This window comes from Aythya ferina (genome assembly GCF_964211825.1).
Source record: "Aythya ferina genome assembly, chromosome: 10".
NCBI classification, from domain to species: domain Eukaryota; kingdom Metazoa; phylum Chordata; class Aves; order Anseriformes; family Anatidae; genus Aythya; species Aythya ferina.
In genome coordinates this window covers 8,640,874-8,658,375 of record NC_140306.1, presented here as the reverse complement: position 1 = coordinate 8,658,375, position 17,502 = coordinate 8,640,874, and the positions used below count along the sequence as shown (strand labels likewise).

Here is a 17,502-nt window from a genome sequence, read left to right as displayed (position 1 = left end):
CAGAACTTGGCATGATGTCTACTTTTCCTTTAATTACATTGCCCTAATGAGCAACTTTCTTTACTCTCAGCAAATTTATTTCTTGAGAAGAAGCAACAGTAATAAATGAGTAAAAGGGATCACCAGGTAGTACCAGAGAAGAAATATCAGGAGCTTAAAATGACAAGAGGTTGCTAAAAGTGTTGGAAAAACACCAGATTGTTCTCAGCTTCATTGTTTACTGCACTCAACAGCAGAGTAAAGGATGCTAATCAATGGAGCATGCTACCTAACCTGGGAACTGCCCTTATTCTGCTGCTATTTCCCTTCTACACATGTTCATGCAAGCGACCCAGAAACACAAAGTGCTGACACATCAATACAAAGCTCCCCAGCTCGCATGCAGCAGAGGGCAGTTCTGCTTCATGCCCTTGTGCAAACAATACGAAGAGACAACCACATGCCAATAACAGCCTACTGACTGTCAATACTGCTCAATGCAGCCTAATACACAAGGATAAAGGGCTGGCTTTTCAGAAGTCTTTAAAGCATTTAGACTCTGACTTGTTGAAAGTCAATGACAGAGAGGGCCCTAGCTATCTTGCCTTTTTCTTTTTTTTTTTTTTAATCATCCTGCCTCTACCTGAGAATGCACTTACAGCAAATAATTTCCTGGATGTGCCTTTCTGGAGTAAAAAAAAACCAAAAAAAAACCAAAAAAAACAACAAACAAAAACCAAAACACTCCACACTTGTGCTTCTTCTTGTATTTTTTTCTGTAAGTGTTTGATAAAAGTCAACACACTAGTGGAGACCCCCTAGACCTAGTAAAACCACTGCTATCTACAGGTGAGTGAACATATCACCTATTATTAAAATACTTGAGGTGTCTACCTTTAGAGACATGCCATTGCTGCTGCTCACAAACTTTGGTAGAATTAAACCAGAGTACTCCCATGTGACAATTTGACTTTTTAAATACCAACAATATTATTCTCCAGAAAAACACTGAATAAAAGTTCTTGTGAAACATCCAAATTTTCAACGTTGCTTAAAGCTGGGGAGCTTATGCCACTATATTTATTGACTTCTTAGGGTCACAGCTCCTACACGGAAGCATGATCCTCATGCCCTGGATTATTCCATGTAGCTATAGAGAGGTGATCAATCCACCTCTTTCCTTTTGCTTGTTCAGAGAGTTATGAATGTATCTGCACTCAATAGCAGATCTCACTTGCTCACTCTCTAACTTCACTGTCTCCCCTTACCTCTCCGCATCACACCTTCAAGTGCTACTACTTAATGCACTCACATAGCTGGTAGGAAATTTAATTAACGTGTAAAAATACTCTGAGGTCTCCAAAAACAGGTACTTCAGATGTAAAAGTGTGAAATGAAATTATCTACAAATGGAAAATTTGAAAGTGCCAGTGGAAGCAGACACCTAAGACCTTAAGTGTTTATGCAGCTTTATGTATTGTTATTTCTTCAGTAAGACTGCCACAGAAATGGCAGGGGTATGGGAAGAAAGTATGTTAGCACTTAGACTCTACTCATAAGTGCATTAAGTGCAACTATTTTTCTGAGGAAAAAAAAAAAAACAAAAAAACAGGAGGAGAGCAAAGTCCCTTCTCCTGGGAAGCTAATCTCAGTTACTGCTCACAATTACACTTCAGCTGAAGAAAACCCTGCATAACTCCCATACTGTATGTGATCTGGCAGTTGTGTGCATTTGCCACTTCAAAGACACTAATGTAATGACCAAGAATAGATTTTCTTCTTACAAAAAGAAAGCAAAAAGTGATCCTTCAAGAAAAAAGTATCTAAAAATAGACCTTCCATTAAGAACTATTTATTGCAATACCTTCTCTCTTCCACAGAGATTGCAATCCCTAGAAGCAGGTTACCAATAGACAGAAGTAATTTACATTGGTAAAAATGGGGATACAAACATTTGGTAGGATTTGTTTTTATGTTTACTACAAACTTGTGACCAACTTCTGCAATTAAATGCAGGAAGTGGTTATTAGCCAGCCAAGTTGAACATTGCTGCAACCCTCCAGGGAATGTGAGACAAAGGCTGCTTTATTTCCCTGCTTTCCCTCCTTGTTGGAATACCTATGCTTGGGTGGCTGTAATTAGGTTGCAACTCAGCCAAGTGGGAGTTTGAACCTTGCTTTTTCTTGCAGCAATAAATGCAGTTACTTGATGTGGGCACCAATAAACACTTCCGCCATTTTGCAGAGTGCAAAAGCTGAAATTTGGGAATAATGCTGCACTGTGCTCCTGGAAACATATTCAATGGCTCCCTGCAACATTTTCATCCAAAAAAAGTCATTAGCACTCAAGGCAGTAGTCAGAAAGGTAAAAGTTTTCAATACAAGGCAAAGGGCAACAAATCTGTTTTTGAAAACAAATCATATACTTCCTGTAATTAATTAAATTTTGGGGATATTTCCTTTTTGACCCCAAGGAAACAGTGCTATTTCTTCTCTTCTTTTGAACATCCTGTATGTTTTAAAATGCACACTTCATTCCAGACAGAATTAGCAGTTCTGAAGATTTTGCAGTAATATGGGCACTCAAAAGCTCCACACAATGAGCCATCACCCCCGTGGGGGAGTTGAAGCTCTTCACTCCCACCCTGGAGGGTAGCTTGGGGTTCAGAGCAGGGAAGTGGGGTCATTGGTGTGAGAAGGACCCACCAACTTCGCTCTTGGCATCGATGAAGGCCACCTGCCCCTGCAGTGCCATGCAACCTGGGTGCACGGTTATAAACACCATTTAATAAATTTGAGGGCTGGAGAACAGTAGGAGAGAGGGGAGCAGATTCTCACATCATCAGGAGGGAAATAGACTTTTAAAAAGCCAGTTGTGTCTGTGCACAACAATGAAGCTTTATGTCTATACAAACTGACAAGTCAAATTGTACTCCTGGGCCCAATTCTCAACATCAGTGCCATTTGATGGTGATAGCTCACCTCCTGCCTCTGCAGCCTTAATGGCTCTGTCTGCCAGGAAGGGCAGGCAGGATGATTAAAATAAGCATTAACAGAATGGTTTGGTGATTAGCTTCTCTCTCTCTCTCCCCCTCTTCCTTTCACTTTTTTACTTTTTTTTTTTTTATTTTTTGGTCTGCCAGAGATTGGTACAGCCTTTTGTTCATTAGCAGTGTACTTAACTAGTAAAAATTTAAAGTATTCATTTTCTTAAGGACAAGGATTAAAGCAATTAGGGAAAACCACTGCAACCTAGCACTCAAGTCAATCCATAACATGGAAAAGAAACAATAGTGCTTAATATATTTAAACAAAACCAAATTGTATATAATTATCCTGACACTCTGTCAAACTAAATTTTCACTCTAGTGCAATGATTTGTTAAAATCTCCTTTCTGAAACTGAAATGAACATTTTCTTTCTGAGTATGGAAACAGCTCTGCAATCTCTTTAGACTTCCCCCATGGCAAAAGCATCACAACAAAACCTAACATCCACTCTCACTCTTTTTGCCGTCAGCCTCCTTCCTCCCATTTCAATGGCCTAATCCATTGCTGGGCTTGCCCAAAGGAGACCTGAGCCCTTGCCATCCCACCAACTGCCCCACACACTTGCATTATCATGGCCTAAAAGAGCAGAAGATAATTTTGAGCAAATGTTTCTAGAAAAGCAAGCCATATTCCTGCAATATTTTGCCCAAGATAATTTTGTACCTCTGCCTTTTATGCGTTTTATGCCTTTCTTAACATATGGCAATAAAGGTATAGAACACGGCCTGAGCTATCTTTGGCAATGAATTTTTTAACTAGTGTTTTAAATGCATGTAACTGAGATTTGCCTACGATAAACTCTGTAGCATTTTTGCCAGACCACAAGCTGTAATGTAAAGTGTTGTCTTCTACAAAAAGAGGTGAGGTGTTAACTGTGAAACCACAGTGAGCTGGTAACAGAAAGGTGTTAACTTTGGAGCCTGAAGGATGGCAGTTTATATTTCAATGCTGTTAACTGTTTCACTGATGATTATTGTAGCAGAAATACTGAGGAAAGGCATGACACAATCAGATCTTCCTTAGACAATTTAGCTGTTGAAATCTCATACATTTTGGTGCAAAAGAGAAGGCCCAGAAGTATTAGAAGAGACCAAAACAAATACTGCATGTATTACTGAGCCCTCCGCTCTTTCCACATCTACAAACACAAGTCCATGTGTGTGTGTACATATACAAACATGTATATAAACATATGTACATATAAGCAAGTGTATGAATACCTGTTTATTAAAAAGAGTATTTTTCTTCAGACTTCATAATTTTAACTTTCATTTTAATAAACTTTTTTTTTAATTATTTTTTTAATTATTTTTTTAATAATCTAAAAGTGCTTAAATAAGAGGTGTGGGGAATTTTCTTTCAACTCACACTGTCAGCATGTCATTTTGTTTCTGGAAACAAAAAACATTCAATTCTCTGTTTGTTATTTTAGGATTGTTGGCAGTATTTTCTAGCTCCCTTTCAGTTCAGCTTCCTTCTACACCTTTATTCCCCCAGAAGGAAAAAAAAAAAAAGGAAAACAGTGAGCAAATACATAAAGGAAAAAGAAAGCATGACTTTTTTTTTTTTCTTTTCCACAAAACAAATGAAAAGAGAACACAAGCACATATCTGGAAAGCTTATTTCTCATATCTATATATTTTTCACTCTTTTGACTCATAAGATAAATTAACTTGACCTTGCAGACATTGGTAAACCCATCCCATCAGACTTTTATTTACTTCCCAACCAAGGAAGAACACTTGGCTCCATTAATATACCTCCACCTTCATTTAGAAAAGTCACATTTAGAAAGTGAGGGACAGTATCACATGCATATCGTTGAATCTGATGATTCAGTGCTGGGCAAGCTAATGACACTGCCGGCAACAACCATGTCAGATGGCATCTCCTATGGCTTGGTCACTTCCCAGGTACTTGGTGCTTGAACCTCCACTAGACAAACCCTATCCCTCAAAATGGTGATCTGCATTTGCAAGGGAGCAAGACAAAGAAACTGCTCCCAACTACAGGGTCCAAACAGGTCATTTCTGTGGAGGGTCACAACCTAAAATCATAACAGCTTTATGTATCTGCGTGGGGGTCAGAAGGTTGGATCACTGTGCGCTACTGGCCATAACAGAGCCAGTCCTACCACTGGAAGGTGTTTTGATGATCTTTAAGGTCCCATTCAACCCAAACCATTCTGTGATTCTATGACTGGGAAGGGACTCTCCAAATTTTGCTCTTGGCAGAACAAACTGCAGAAGTAATCTGATGTACAGTGCCCTGCATTTCTGTGTGATTAGGTTTGGGGCTTACCAACTAGCTGCTCTCATACCTCAATCCTTAAACAGAATGTAAGAGAGTATTTCATTTTAAGTTTATGGCAATATTTCAGTTCAGAGAAGAAAAATCTCTTTTTGGAAACCACCAACTCCCTGATAGTTCTGTTTACTTTCCATCTCATAAATTCCAAAAAGACGAGTGTCCACGATACTAATGGGGTATGTTCTCCCCACCAGCAAGAATTCGGCTTACATTGTACATTAGAGGATAATCACAGGTCTAGGGACAGTTTTACCTCAGAGACTGGGAATACACAAGAAGCACCTGAGCAGCTAAGCAAGTCCAAGCGCTGACATAGCAAATGGGTCTGCGAGACCATGTTCACTTTAATTCCCTTATCAACAACTTGTCTTTGGTTGGAGCCTCTTTGTCACTAAGCCACTTGCCAATGAAGGACACAAAAGAGCAAATGTTTCATGAGTTAAACACAGTAAATATCCTACAGTAGGAGCCAAGAGCCCTTTTGTAATCATTGCAATAATTTGTCTTTGCTATATTTTAGACTAAATGTTAGTGATTTCTGGAAGCTGGTATTTTTTACCTATGAGGAAAATGATTGTAGGAACCTTGAGGCAGCAAAGGGTAAGAACCAGCAAAAGCAGTGATGGAATGCAGAGAGACAGCTGGGCTAGAGGGCAGTGAGACTACACAACAATATGTATAATGCCAAATGTACACTAGCTTCCAGACAAAGTCTAGGTGTAAAGGGTATGGGTATGATCATGAGGAATTGCTGCCCTTAATGAGAACTCTTCAAACCACTTCTGATTTGTTCCTATAGCTGGGCTGATCCCATTTCTCTAGATCCAAAGGAAGATATCAGGGAATGAAATGGTTCTTAATCATATCTGATTATGATATCTTCCTGTCTTAAGATGAGTGCAGCAATGTACACAGGCTACAGGAAGATCTCAGAGATTTCAGATACCAAATTAAGAAATGTTTTGCAGGGTTGGAAGAGGTAGAAAATACCATAAACAGTGGGGTTTCCATCTAGGGAGATATACATAATGGTAGGATGTCTCCCATCCTTGTTACATCCTGCTGGTAGATTTGTCATTTTTGCCTTACGTAGCTTGGGTACATGCAGGGAGTACCAGCAGTTTCCAGGGGATTTCAAATTTGAATCATATAAAATATCATGGTCCACTAAACAAATCATCCTGTTTGACTCAAAAAGAAATTCATTTGTTGGAAAAAAATTGTTTCAGGTCAACTCAAAATGACTTTTTGTCATGACTTTTTGTCAGTTTACTTGACAAAAGTCCAAAACATAATTATTTGCACAACTCTAGCTTCTACTGCAATACTCACAGCTGGAAATATTCATATACAGTTAGTCTGACTTGCCCGGCTGGAGTCGCTATAATATCACAAGACACATGAAACAACTGGGAAATTATTATGCTCCTTGGCTACTAGAAACCTCCTCTGATGCTCCATCAGTCAGAAAAAAACAACATTGGCAAGACCAGGATAAAACCCACAGCCTACTAGGAAGAATTTATTTGCTGCTGCATCAGAAGAAGATAGGGAAATAGACTTGTACCTGGGGAAAACATTTTTTTGTTCTTTTATTTTTCTTTTATAAATCCAATTTACATTCTGTGTTGGTTCCTTCCCTTTCCATGGGTTTACCCATGCAGGGTTCAAAGGAAGCAGAGTCTGGCCCCAAGGGAGTTCAGATGCAGCAGACTGATCTACCAGCAGGCTACAATATGTTCCCAGAAGGTGCAATATAATTCTGAGGCCAAGGAACAGCCTATTAGCTCTGCATGCTATTAATTTTCATGAACAGTTCAATCCAATGCTCACAGAAGCTGTTGGGCATCTTTCCATTTTGTCTAGCAGGACCTGGATTAAGGCTTATTTATCTTTTCATTATATACCTTATCTTTAAGGAAGAAGCAGCCCGAACAGTTTAGTACAGCTGTGCACGTTTCAAGCCCTCCACCAGGCTCTGTGCTCGGCAGTACGCAAGACGCTGTCTGCAGGTCAGGGTGAAGGCATGTCACAGTCAAAGCCACTCACGGAGAATTAAACTTCAGGCTTGTTTGACTAAACTTCTAAATTCACTGCTGTTCCCCGGTTTTGCCAACGTGAAAAAGCAGCCCAGCAGGCTCTTGAGTCACGTGCCAAAATGCCTCCTCCATCCTCCCTGGAATTGGAAACGATTACTAATAGGTATTCTTGCTGAAATGATTTAACATAATGTGCTGAATGAGATCACTAAGTCAAAATATCTTTCCCTAAGTGATTCTCTTACTGTGTGCCTGAATGCCAGAGGGGAAGGAGGACAGCATGAACTGAGGTCTTTTGCCGGCTTCTGCATTTTACAAAATCTCTAAGTTACCGGAGAATTCACATTAAGTTTCACCCAGGCTCATTACAAGAGGTCCACGAGGCAGGTCTGGCAGGCAGTGAGGGGATGGAGACACAAGAATTCGGGTCAGCCTCTCTTATTCACACTTTCCCCCTCTAGAAAATTTTTAATGCTCTCCAGCCTAGGCTGAAAATGGGCAAGGAGCTTGGGTGGGCATGAAAGCAAAGCTGGTGTGAAGATGGCACTCTTTGCCCTGGACAAAATGCACATCACCGCTGTAACTATATCCATTACAGCAGGCTACAACCACCAACTGAAACACAGGATTTGGGGAGAAATGAGGCTTGGCACCACAAAACACAGTACTGAAAGCCAGGGGTGCTCCTGGTTTCATTGACAAGTTGGGCTGCCCTCACCCCTCCAAGTATGTCAGCCTCCAAATTCACTTACGGAGGTCAGTACTCATAACAGTGGCATCACAGACTTTTGATTCAGTCTTCCTTTCTAAGAAAGCCCCGCACTCCCTGGCCCAGTACGGCTATTACCTGCCAACCTAAAGGATGATAAATGTTATTTATATTGCGGTAATGGCTAACCACTCAGTGGAGACCCGGGACAGGCTGTGCTATGGACTTTTTCAAATACACACTGAATGAGGACTGCCCACAGATGGCTGAATGTATGAAACTGCTGAGACATTTCAGGATAATGTTCTTGAATGCCTTGGACACGATGACCTCCAACAAATCTGCAGCGCTTGTGCTGACTGCAACAACACAGGTGCTGTCCTAAAGGAAAGACATTCATTAACACCACACTTACCAATTACTGTGGCATGTCCTTATAATAGCACAAAAAAACATTTACTTCAACGCACATAACTGCTTGATGGTAAGACCTTTAAATTCTTTGATTAATAACTTAAAAAAAAAATAAAAATCTATTCCAAACAAAACAGAAAAGAGAGAGAAATAAGAGGTACATTTCCTAATATTTAGCTACTACAGTTTTGTTGTCCAAGAAATAAAGTGAATCACCAAATAAGAATTACTTGAGGTGTAGATGAGAAAAGTGATTCAGCAAGACTAAAATATGAAGATCCCGAACCTATAAAAAACCTGTAAGACCAATTTAACTCTGACTTGTGCATACTTGCAGGATTAGGCTTCAAATAATTGCAGGAAAATGTAAGAACTGAAAAACTAGGCCTTTAGCTTTTCACTGTGGTGAGCCCTGAGGGTGGATAGCTAACACTCCATGGGAAACAACCGCCCAAGAAATACCCCTGCAAAGATGCAAATGAAATATATCTTCACATCGTTATTAATCACTAAGATACACTAAGAAAAATCATCCAGTGACTTTTTTCATATGCACCGAGGTAAAGAAAGCTAAAAGATTAAGTGACATATTTCAAAGGTTGTCTCAGAGAAGGTGCTGTGGAATGGGTGTCGGCCCCTCTTTCATTTCTTTTACAATTAATGTTCCAGTATTGAAGTTCTAAAAATATATCCAGAAACTAGCTGGCATTACTGTCCATCAGCAGCCTTATTAAAAACCAAGTGCTAAAGATATACCTTACATTTAAGAATACCCTTTTCACTTAAAAGCAGCTCTAGATGAGGCTATCTCAGAGCTTCATAGCCAAAAGCCTGAACATACCAGATCCCAGTGAACAGACTTACTAAGCACAGATCAACCTGCTAGTTTTTTTTATGTCTTTTCAATCAGAACGGTGGTCAGTCCCAAACCAAATGGGAGAAAAAAAAAACACACAGGAAGAGGCTGTGAATACCTTCTAGCTGTCTCATCTCTAGAAGTCTCCTAAGAGGACTGATGTCTCAACATCTGGGCATTCTCCTTCTTGTCAAACACTCACTGAGCAATGGGATTTGTCAACAATCTGCTGAGCATATACAGATGACAACTGAGGAGTTTGGAGAGCTCAACGGCATTTACAGATAGGTAGGATTTTGAGACATACAGTATGTGTTGAATCAAGGATGAGATTCAGAATCTGCAAAAATTATACAGAGTAGCTGTACAGTTTTACTTGAAGTTATTAAATCAGGCACCACAATATGCAAAAAGTAGCCCATGTGTGCTTTACACTGGAAGGAGGCCTGCTGACTCAAGTACAACTCTGCCTATCACTCAACTATATGGAAATAAAGCTTCACTTATGAACAGGTTATGGATTGCCTTAAGCACAAATTTCACAAACAATGGATTTATCGCTCTCTCCAGCACCTACACCTCACCTAATAGTACTCTATCCCCCGTAGATTTTCAGACTGTTGCTTCACCATGATCAACAGGTCTTCCTAAGTCTTTTAAAAAATCTTCTTGACAAAGGGATAAGTCTTGTTGGTACAACACAAAGATGCATAATATCAAAAGATTTTTGCTTTACTGGAATAATCTCCAAATAATTTATAAAAACAGCTGTATATTCAACAGTTTGCCTTTTAATTTTATTTATTTTATTTATTTTTATTTTTTGTATAGATTTATCCACTTTCCTCCTGATAGGACACTGCTTAAGCCCCTCTGCCCCACAGTCCAGAAAGTGCTAGCATGTGGCACCAAACTTTCAATAACATCAGATGTTGTAGGATTTTTCCCTGGCAATTTAATTGTACAATGAAATCTTTGGTAAGCTACAGTCTGTATGAAAACTTATGTTTGCTCTTTGGTATTTAAGAGTGACTGTTTAGACTCTGAGGCTGTACATTCTTCCACTAAAAGTTATAACATCAGTGTCTAAATATTTTTGTTTCCTATGTCTGCTATAAGCAACACCTACAATTGCTATAACTGAAAATGACAAGATAAAAATAATTTTCACCAATTTGTTATGCCTTTTGCATTTACCACTAAAAGTAAAGTCTATTTCATTAACCGAGTTTTGCTTTTTTTGGATTTACATATAGCAAGAGAGAAATAAGCGTGCTAAAAAAAAAAAAGTAAATGGTATTGTAAATATGACAAATATGGAAACAGAGTTTGTGGGTTGTACAGCACTGAAAGCCACTTAACACATTTGAAGAGGAAAAATGTTAACTTCCAAGTTGCCTCACTTTACTGCTTTTAAGTACGGCAGTATATAAGATGGCCGTCATGTATTTACATTCGATGTCCTTGCTCAATGGTCTCATTATAAGGTTATATCCTTGTTAGACGAGTTCTCAGTCTCTACTTCTCATGTTCACAACTTTTGAATTAAGTCATTAGAAAACTTTAAAATATGCTATCATTTTTTGAGAGTGGGGAGTTGTCATCATGTATATATCACAAAGGAAAAAATATAAAAGCATAAAATGTCATGAATTTTTCTTCAAGCAGATAGTATTGCAGTAGCACTGAACAAGTTTATATTAATTACTTTCAGAAAGAAAAGGAGATGTCATATCTGAGACAGAGGATCCTACCAAACCCACTAAGAACAATCCGTAAATCTAACAATAGTGAGAATTTTTTTCATTAAATCATTGTGACAGCTGTCAAGCTGGGGAAAAGTTTTTGTTAATGCCAATACAATTGTTCATTTAAACAAGAGCCAGTAATTCAGTCACATTGGAACAGCTTATGTCCCCAGCTCTGCAGTATAATCTGCACACATGCATATATTACATCTATATAGTTGTTCTTTAATTTTTATCTTTGGGGCTACAAAGTCATTTGTCCAGAACCTGAGCAGAGTTCTGCAGAAAGCAAGCCAGAAGGCAATTTGTGATGAAGTTGTACTGAGCCTCCTGTGCTTTCCCCTGCTGGGAGGGAGAGGTTTGCCACTCCAGGCTGGCAGCTCCCTGCCTGGCAGGCTAACCGTATGGTTTGGTGAGTGATTATCCTTCACTCGCCCTTTTCTCCAGCACCCACAAAATAAGAGAGCACAGCCATTGGTAGAGATGCCACATCACGCTGTGTGTGGCGACAAACTGAGGTACCAAAAACGTTGACTGCATCCTCCACTGAGACCCTCTGTGACCGCAGCTTGACCCAGAGCTTACAAGGAAATCTCAGTACAGGGCTTGGTGCTTATCACAGGCTTTTTGCAGCCAATAAAAATGTAGAGATATCATTAAATAATTCCACTCAAGGCATGTTCTATATCATCAAGGTGATTTTCTAACTGTGAAAACAACTCTGAACAAGAAATGGAATGCAGCCCCTACCTCCTCGTAGACATCGTCATTCCTGCTGAAGTCTCCTGCCCTCCTTGGAAGGACATGGACGTGGACATGCTGGAAATAAGAGAGCAAGTAACAGTGATTACCAAGATCATGCCTTTCTTTTCTGGATTGTCAGCATTATTCTCCTCACATACAAGTAACCATGCACGGGCTTGGAAAAAGGGGGGCAATGTATTTTGTCACAAATACTGATGAAACATGGGGAAAAGGAACAAAAAATAAGACAAAAGTCATTATGACATGTCATTTTGATGTTATATTATTACTATTTTTTCTGTTAAGCGATTATGACAGTCTCTTCATGTCATATAGGAAGGACAATTCAAGATTCTTATGCCTCAAAATCTACTAAGATTTTTTAAAAGAATGCCTGAGAAATCAATCAAACACTCATCTATCTGCTTTTCCGCAGTGAGCTCAGCTACAAAACTGCAAACATTCTTTGATCACATGTATATATGCAAAATACACAGGATTTAGATAGCTTGCACCTGATTCTATTTGATGAGATGGAAGTCAGTTGAAATTCATGTGCCTTGCTAAAACATGCTTAAAACATGGCTCAAGTCTATAATGAAATTAAAAATAAAAAAAGATTTTCTTATGCTAATTGTAAGAAAATTTAAATACACCTACATCATGTTAGCTTTAATCCATAAAAACATTTGCTCAGAGAATAACATGAAATCTTTTCAGTTAGTGAAATATTCTGAATTCCATAACTTTTTTTTTTTTTTTTTTTTTTTAATTTACCCTAGAGAAACCAGTTTTTCTTACTCTTATCATTATCCACAGCTTTCAGTGTTTTCAGCCTAGATATGAGGATGTTTCTTGAGGGTTAAAAACCATGGTTTTGAGTAATACATCAGTGATAGTGTTCTGATAGTGTATTATACTAATACATCATGGGACCGATAGTGTTCTTGTGATGTATTAGTGCAATGTATCATCTGAACATCACTGCTCTCATGATGTATTGCTCAAAATCACAAAGCAAGTTTAAAGATGGTCTTCAGTAGTCCTAGGCCTGGAACGTTGATTTTGGACAAAGACAGACTTCCAAGAAAAATATGAGTGAACATGAAAGTTTGTACCAATACTGCAAAATTTCAAGAGTGTGTCCCATCTGTGATTCTTCTTAGATTTAAAGTTTATTCATAAAACTATAGAATAATCTGTCAGTTTCTTTCTCTTCTGGTACAAGGAGTGATAACTTTGCTGCAAATATCGATTTTCAGGAATTTCTCTTGATTATATATATATATAATATATATATATAATATACATGAAGCCTAATAACATCTGTCAACAACCATATCTCCCCCAGATTCCACTCATTTTAAGAGCAATTTTCACCTTTGTGGCAAAATGTTCCAGGATGCACACAGAAAAAGATCTGTATGCCCAGGACAATTTGGAATATCAGTGAGCACACAAGATGTATTCCAAAGCTCAGTGCAGAGATACTGCACTGCAGATGCACAGACCAGCACAGCAGGTAACGAATGAGCCTAATGTGAGCTTCTGCCCAAAATGGGTTCACGTGTTCAGCATGGAAAAAGAAGTATTTATGACAGCATATGGACCACTTGGCATCAGTAGAGACATTCTCAGGGGTTAGTCACCTTTACTATGTGCATTACATTCTTATACAACACCAGGCCGTGTAGTAAAATCTGCCAGTTCTATCAGAAAACAAATGGGCACTTCCATATTTGAGGTAACTACAATCAATTAAAAAGAGAACTTTTTTTTTTTTTCCAGACATGACAATTATTTTTTTTTTAATTCTGTGCATGGGACAGACATAGAAATCTGAATTCTTCCTGCTGCTTGCATAATAGAAAGAAACAGGATCAGCAATTATGGCTCAGGTAGATTCCCTGTCTTCAGCTTTTCCAAGAAAACAGAGGAAAAAATAAGCACAGAGCAGTGGTTACCCTGTGGGAGCGAAACCAAAGAAGGGGATTTCATATCTTTCACCTACCTTTCAGCTTATGGTCTTCCCAATTTGGGGTGCTGGTATTTTGATTCATTAAGAGTTCTTTAATTTATCATTTTTGCTCTTTAGTGTTACTTGTTATTGCTAAAGCCAATCCAAGACACTTAAGCTCCAGCTTAATTGCCAACCTGTGAATTGGTTCAGTGGGATCACAGGTATAATGTATACATCTCCGTGTTTTGTGTCCACTGCTGGATGCAGGAAGATCTCCCCACCTGGGAGTGGAGGGTGTTACTTCAAGTTACTTCAAGTTACAAGCTGTTTCCTTTTATTTTCTTTTCCAGACCAAAAACAAACAAACAAACAAACAAAAAAATGGAATGTCCAAAAAGCCATTTGCAGTTGACTGAAATGTGTCAGTAAATACAAACAAAACATTTGGCTGCATTTTTTTTTTCTTTTTTAAACCAAACAAACAGATTTACGTAAATCTTCTCTCAAAACATTGTTTGGAAAGGAGAAATCCAAACATTGTGTATACAACATGTCAAAATAAAGCGTTTCAACTCTTCTCAGTTATTGTGGGCACCCCCACGTCTGGGTGTGTAGCAGAAAGCACCACTGAATTCCAGGCAGACTGTATTCAATCACTGCTGATTATATTTCATTTTTCTCCTAAAAATTACTTTCCCCTCGTTTTGCATTATTTTGATTAATAAGCAAGAAAAGCAACATACAACAACCGAGACATTTACATTAATGGACCAATCAATATTATCCGCATCAGGGTATAAAAAATGCAGACACACGCTTGCATTGCCTAGTGTGTTAGCTACCATTCCTTCTTCTTGTCAGACACTGATGGAGAAAGCTGCATGTGATCACAGGCATGCTGGGTCCGACACCATAGGGACATGGCAATATGTACCCAGCCTGAGGGACATCATGTGGTCAAAGATGCTTGAGCCCCACCAGTTGCTTCTGATATCTGGAAGGAGGATGTAGAAACTGCAATGAAAAATGTTTACCTAGCCACAAAAATAGCAGGACTGAATATTATAGGGCCTTCAAAATCAAATTTTTTAGACTGACAGTTTCCTAGGGTCAGGACTTACAGCTTCCTCTCTTTTCAGAGCAGCTACCATGTTACAAGTGAAATCTCGGATTGAGAAAATTCTAAAGGTGAGATTTACCAACTGACACAAAAGCACCCTTAAGAGAAGTATTTTTGAGATCTTTAAACCCAAAATGGACTGAGAATTAGAAAAGTACTGCAAGGAGCAAAATCTGCATTGCCAAGAGGGGTTTGTGAGCCAGAGTCAGGACGAGTCACCTCTGACCTCCCCTTGCAGCTAGGGGACCCTCTGCTCGAGCCCCATGATGTTCCCAGTGTGACTGTGGGAGCCTGGGGCCTGCTCATCCCATCGCTGCTGAAATCTGGCAGCAGCACAAGCATTCATGGGATTGTGCATCTAAAAACAATTTCCAATGAGCCAGGATTGCAAAATGCTCACAAAAATCTTGGCCAAAAAACCTGCAGTCTGTTTTGTTGGGGGGAAAAACCAACACATTCAGGTCAGGTGAGTTTTGCTTCAGCACTCAAGGCCATGCAGAAAGCAATGTTCCTAGTTATGGATGTTTTTATATACTGAATTATGGTCGAATAGCTGATGTGTCACCACCACGCTGGATGTAAAGTGAAAATAGCAGGCAAAACCAGACACTGAAAGAGATTTCCTGGGTAGACCAGAATAGTGAAGATCAGATGACCCTGCCACACAGCACTGGGGAGGACACGGACGTTGCCTGTAATAATTCATGAACATTATGTTGCGTTCGCTCAGCTGCTGGGCTGGTTAGCAGAGCAACAAAGCTCTGCTTCCAACAGAAATGGAGATAATAGCCTGTACAAGAGCTCCTCGGCACTCATCCGGGGTTTATTAGCAGTACACTTTGCTATAGGATGAATACATAAAAACTGGCAATGGGTCTCATGCCCCTGAGGACTGCCAAAAAGGTGGTAGAGGAAGGGCTGATCCCCCCACACCTGCAAGGGCAGTACGTGCCTGAGCTGTGCCTTCACACTGCAAAAACAGATGCCTTTCATCCGCCTAATCTTTTCCCTTGTTACATTCCTTGTTAATACAGGGACAAGGCTTTCACATGTGGGTTCCCACCGTCTCGTGGTGCAGCAAGATCAAGTAAGGGAGTGATATGGGGTACAGAGGGAGATCAGGGTGAGAAAGAACAAGCCCTGATGCCCCTGCCACTGCGGCTGTCAGGCAGGAGGAAGGACGGGAAGGACAGTGGGGACTACAAACTGCAAGACATGCTGGCCAGGAGACCCCTGTCAGCTAGTTCGCTGAGAAAAAGGATGAAGGTTTGCAGATAACACCTTGCCAGCTGCTGAAAGTCTCCTGTCCATTACAGCCACATGGGCTTCATACAGGAGCCTGTGATAATGCTTCTTCTAAAGTACCAGATTAACTGTAAAAATTCCAGACTAATAACCATTCTCCAAGTAAGACTGTCAGCGGGTGATAAAGAAAATCAACCGTAATACTGAGATAGCCACATGAAAAATAGGGCAATTTTGTCCTCTCTGTAAACTGGGCTTCCATGGAGGCCTTGTTTGCTATTCTTGATTAACTGCTCAATTATCCCTGTTACAAAATTATTCCGCAGAAAGCCCTGCCTGTATATCCATAGCTCATTAACAGAAAGCACTCCCTCTGCTGTCCCCGAAAATATATCGCATTACCCAGATGCTAACAGAGTTGGTACAATTGTTCTTTCTAGGCATTGCAAGCCAATTTCTAGGGCCCTTGAGTTGCAGGCTCTGGCAAAGATATTCTCATGGGAAAGAAATTTCTGTTCAGTGAGTATTTATGAATTCTTGACATTTTTCCTAGTCCTGAATTAGGTTTGAACAGGGAAACGCATTAAAATAAATAAATAAATAAAAAGTCCTATCCAAGATTTAAAAAACAGTAGTTTGGGTCAATTAAAATATTAATTTTTCCCAGCTTTCAAAATTATTGCTAGTATTATTTTTTTTCTACTTATCCAGCCATTATAAATTACACAAAATAAGACCACTTTGAAAAACCCAAATTTTATAAAAATTAAAACAAGACAGGAAACTACTTGAAACACTCCCTTTCCTAGAAGAATGCCCAGTTTCTAGGAATGAGCATTTTCCTTTCCAGCATCACGAAAACCTCATGGACTCAGCTGCACACAGGATGCAGACACTTGGTGTCCTTTCCCCAGATGGCAGCTAAAGCATTTTGGTGGTAAGGATTGCTCCAAACCCAAGAAGACTGCACCGACTCGTGTGCTCTCATGACACTTTTGCTTGGGCCCTAGTTAATTAAAGCAGAGAAATAAATCCTGCTTGACTACCAGCACGAGAAATATATGAATATGATACAGATGGAAAGGGGTGATACAGACAGGCGGACCTGAGAGCGGCACATGCTGGGGGACAGAGGGATGCTTTGTAAGGGAAGGACAGAGAAATTCACATCTCTCAGAAAGCCCAGGTTGACGTTGGAGAAAATGGTCGAGATGCAGGTGGGAATGGACTAGAGGAGTCATCAAAGACAGGAAGGGTGCGAGTTACCAGTGGAATGGAGATGGTAGTGGGAGTTTTGTGAATCAAAAGCATGGTGTGGAGAGTGCAGAG

At 39.6% G+C, this 17,502-nt stretch overlaps 1 protein-coding gene across 6 annotated transcripts in view; it reads right to left on the bottom strand.

The window, feature by feature from the left end:
• Positions 1–17,502, bottom strand: part of FHIT (fragile histidine triad diadenosine triphosphatase) — a 565,148-nt gene that overhangs the window by 74,437 nt on the left and 473,209 nt on the right. For 4 of the 6 annotated variants that reach the window (XR_014696330.1, XM_084530544.1, XM_084530546.1 and 1 more), the window contains exon 6: positions 11,855–11,923. Coding sequence is in view for 5 of the 6 variants with exons in the window: in XM_084530544.1 (XP_084386670.1) it covers positions 11,855–11,923 (69 nt within the window). In the remaining variant the exon portion in view is untranslated. The other 2 variants (XM_084530547.1, XM_084530543.1) reach the window with 2 other exon arrangements.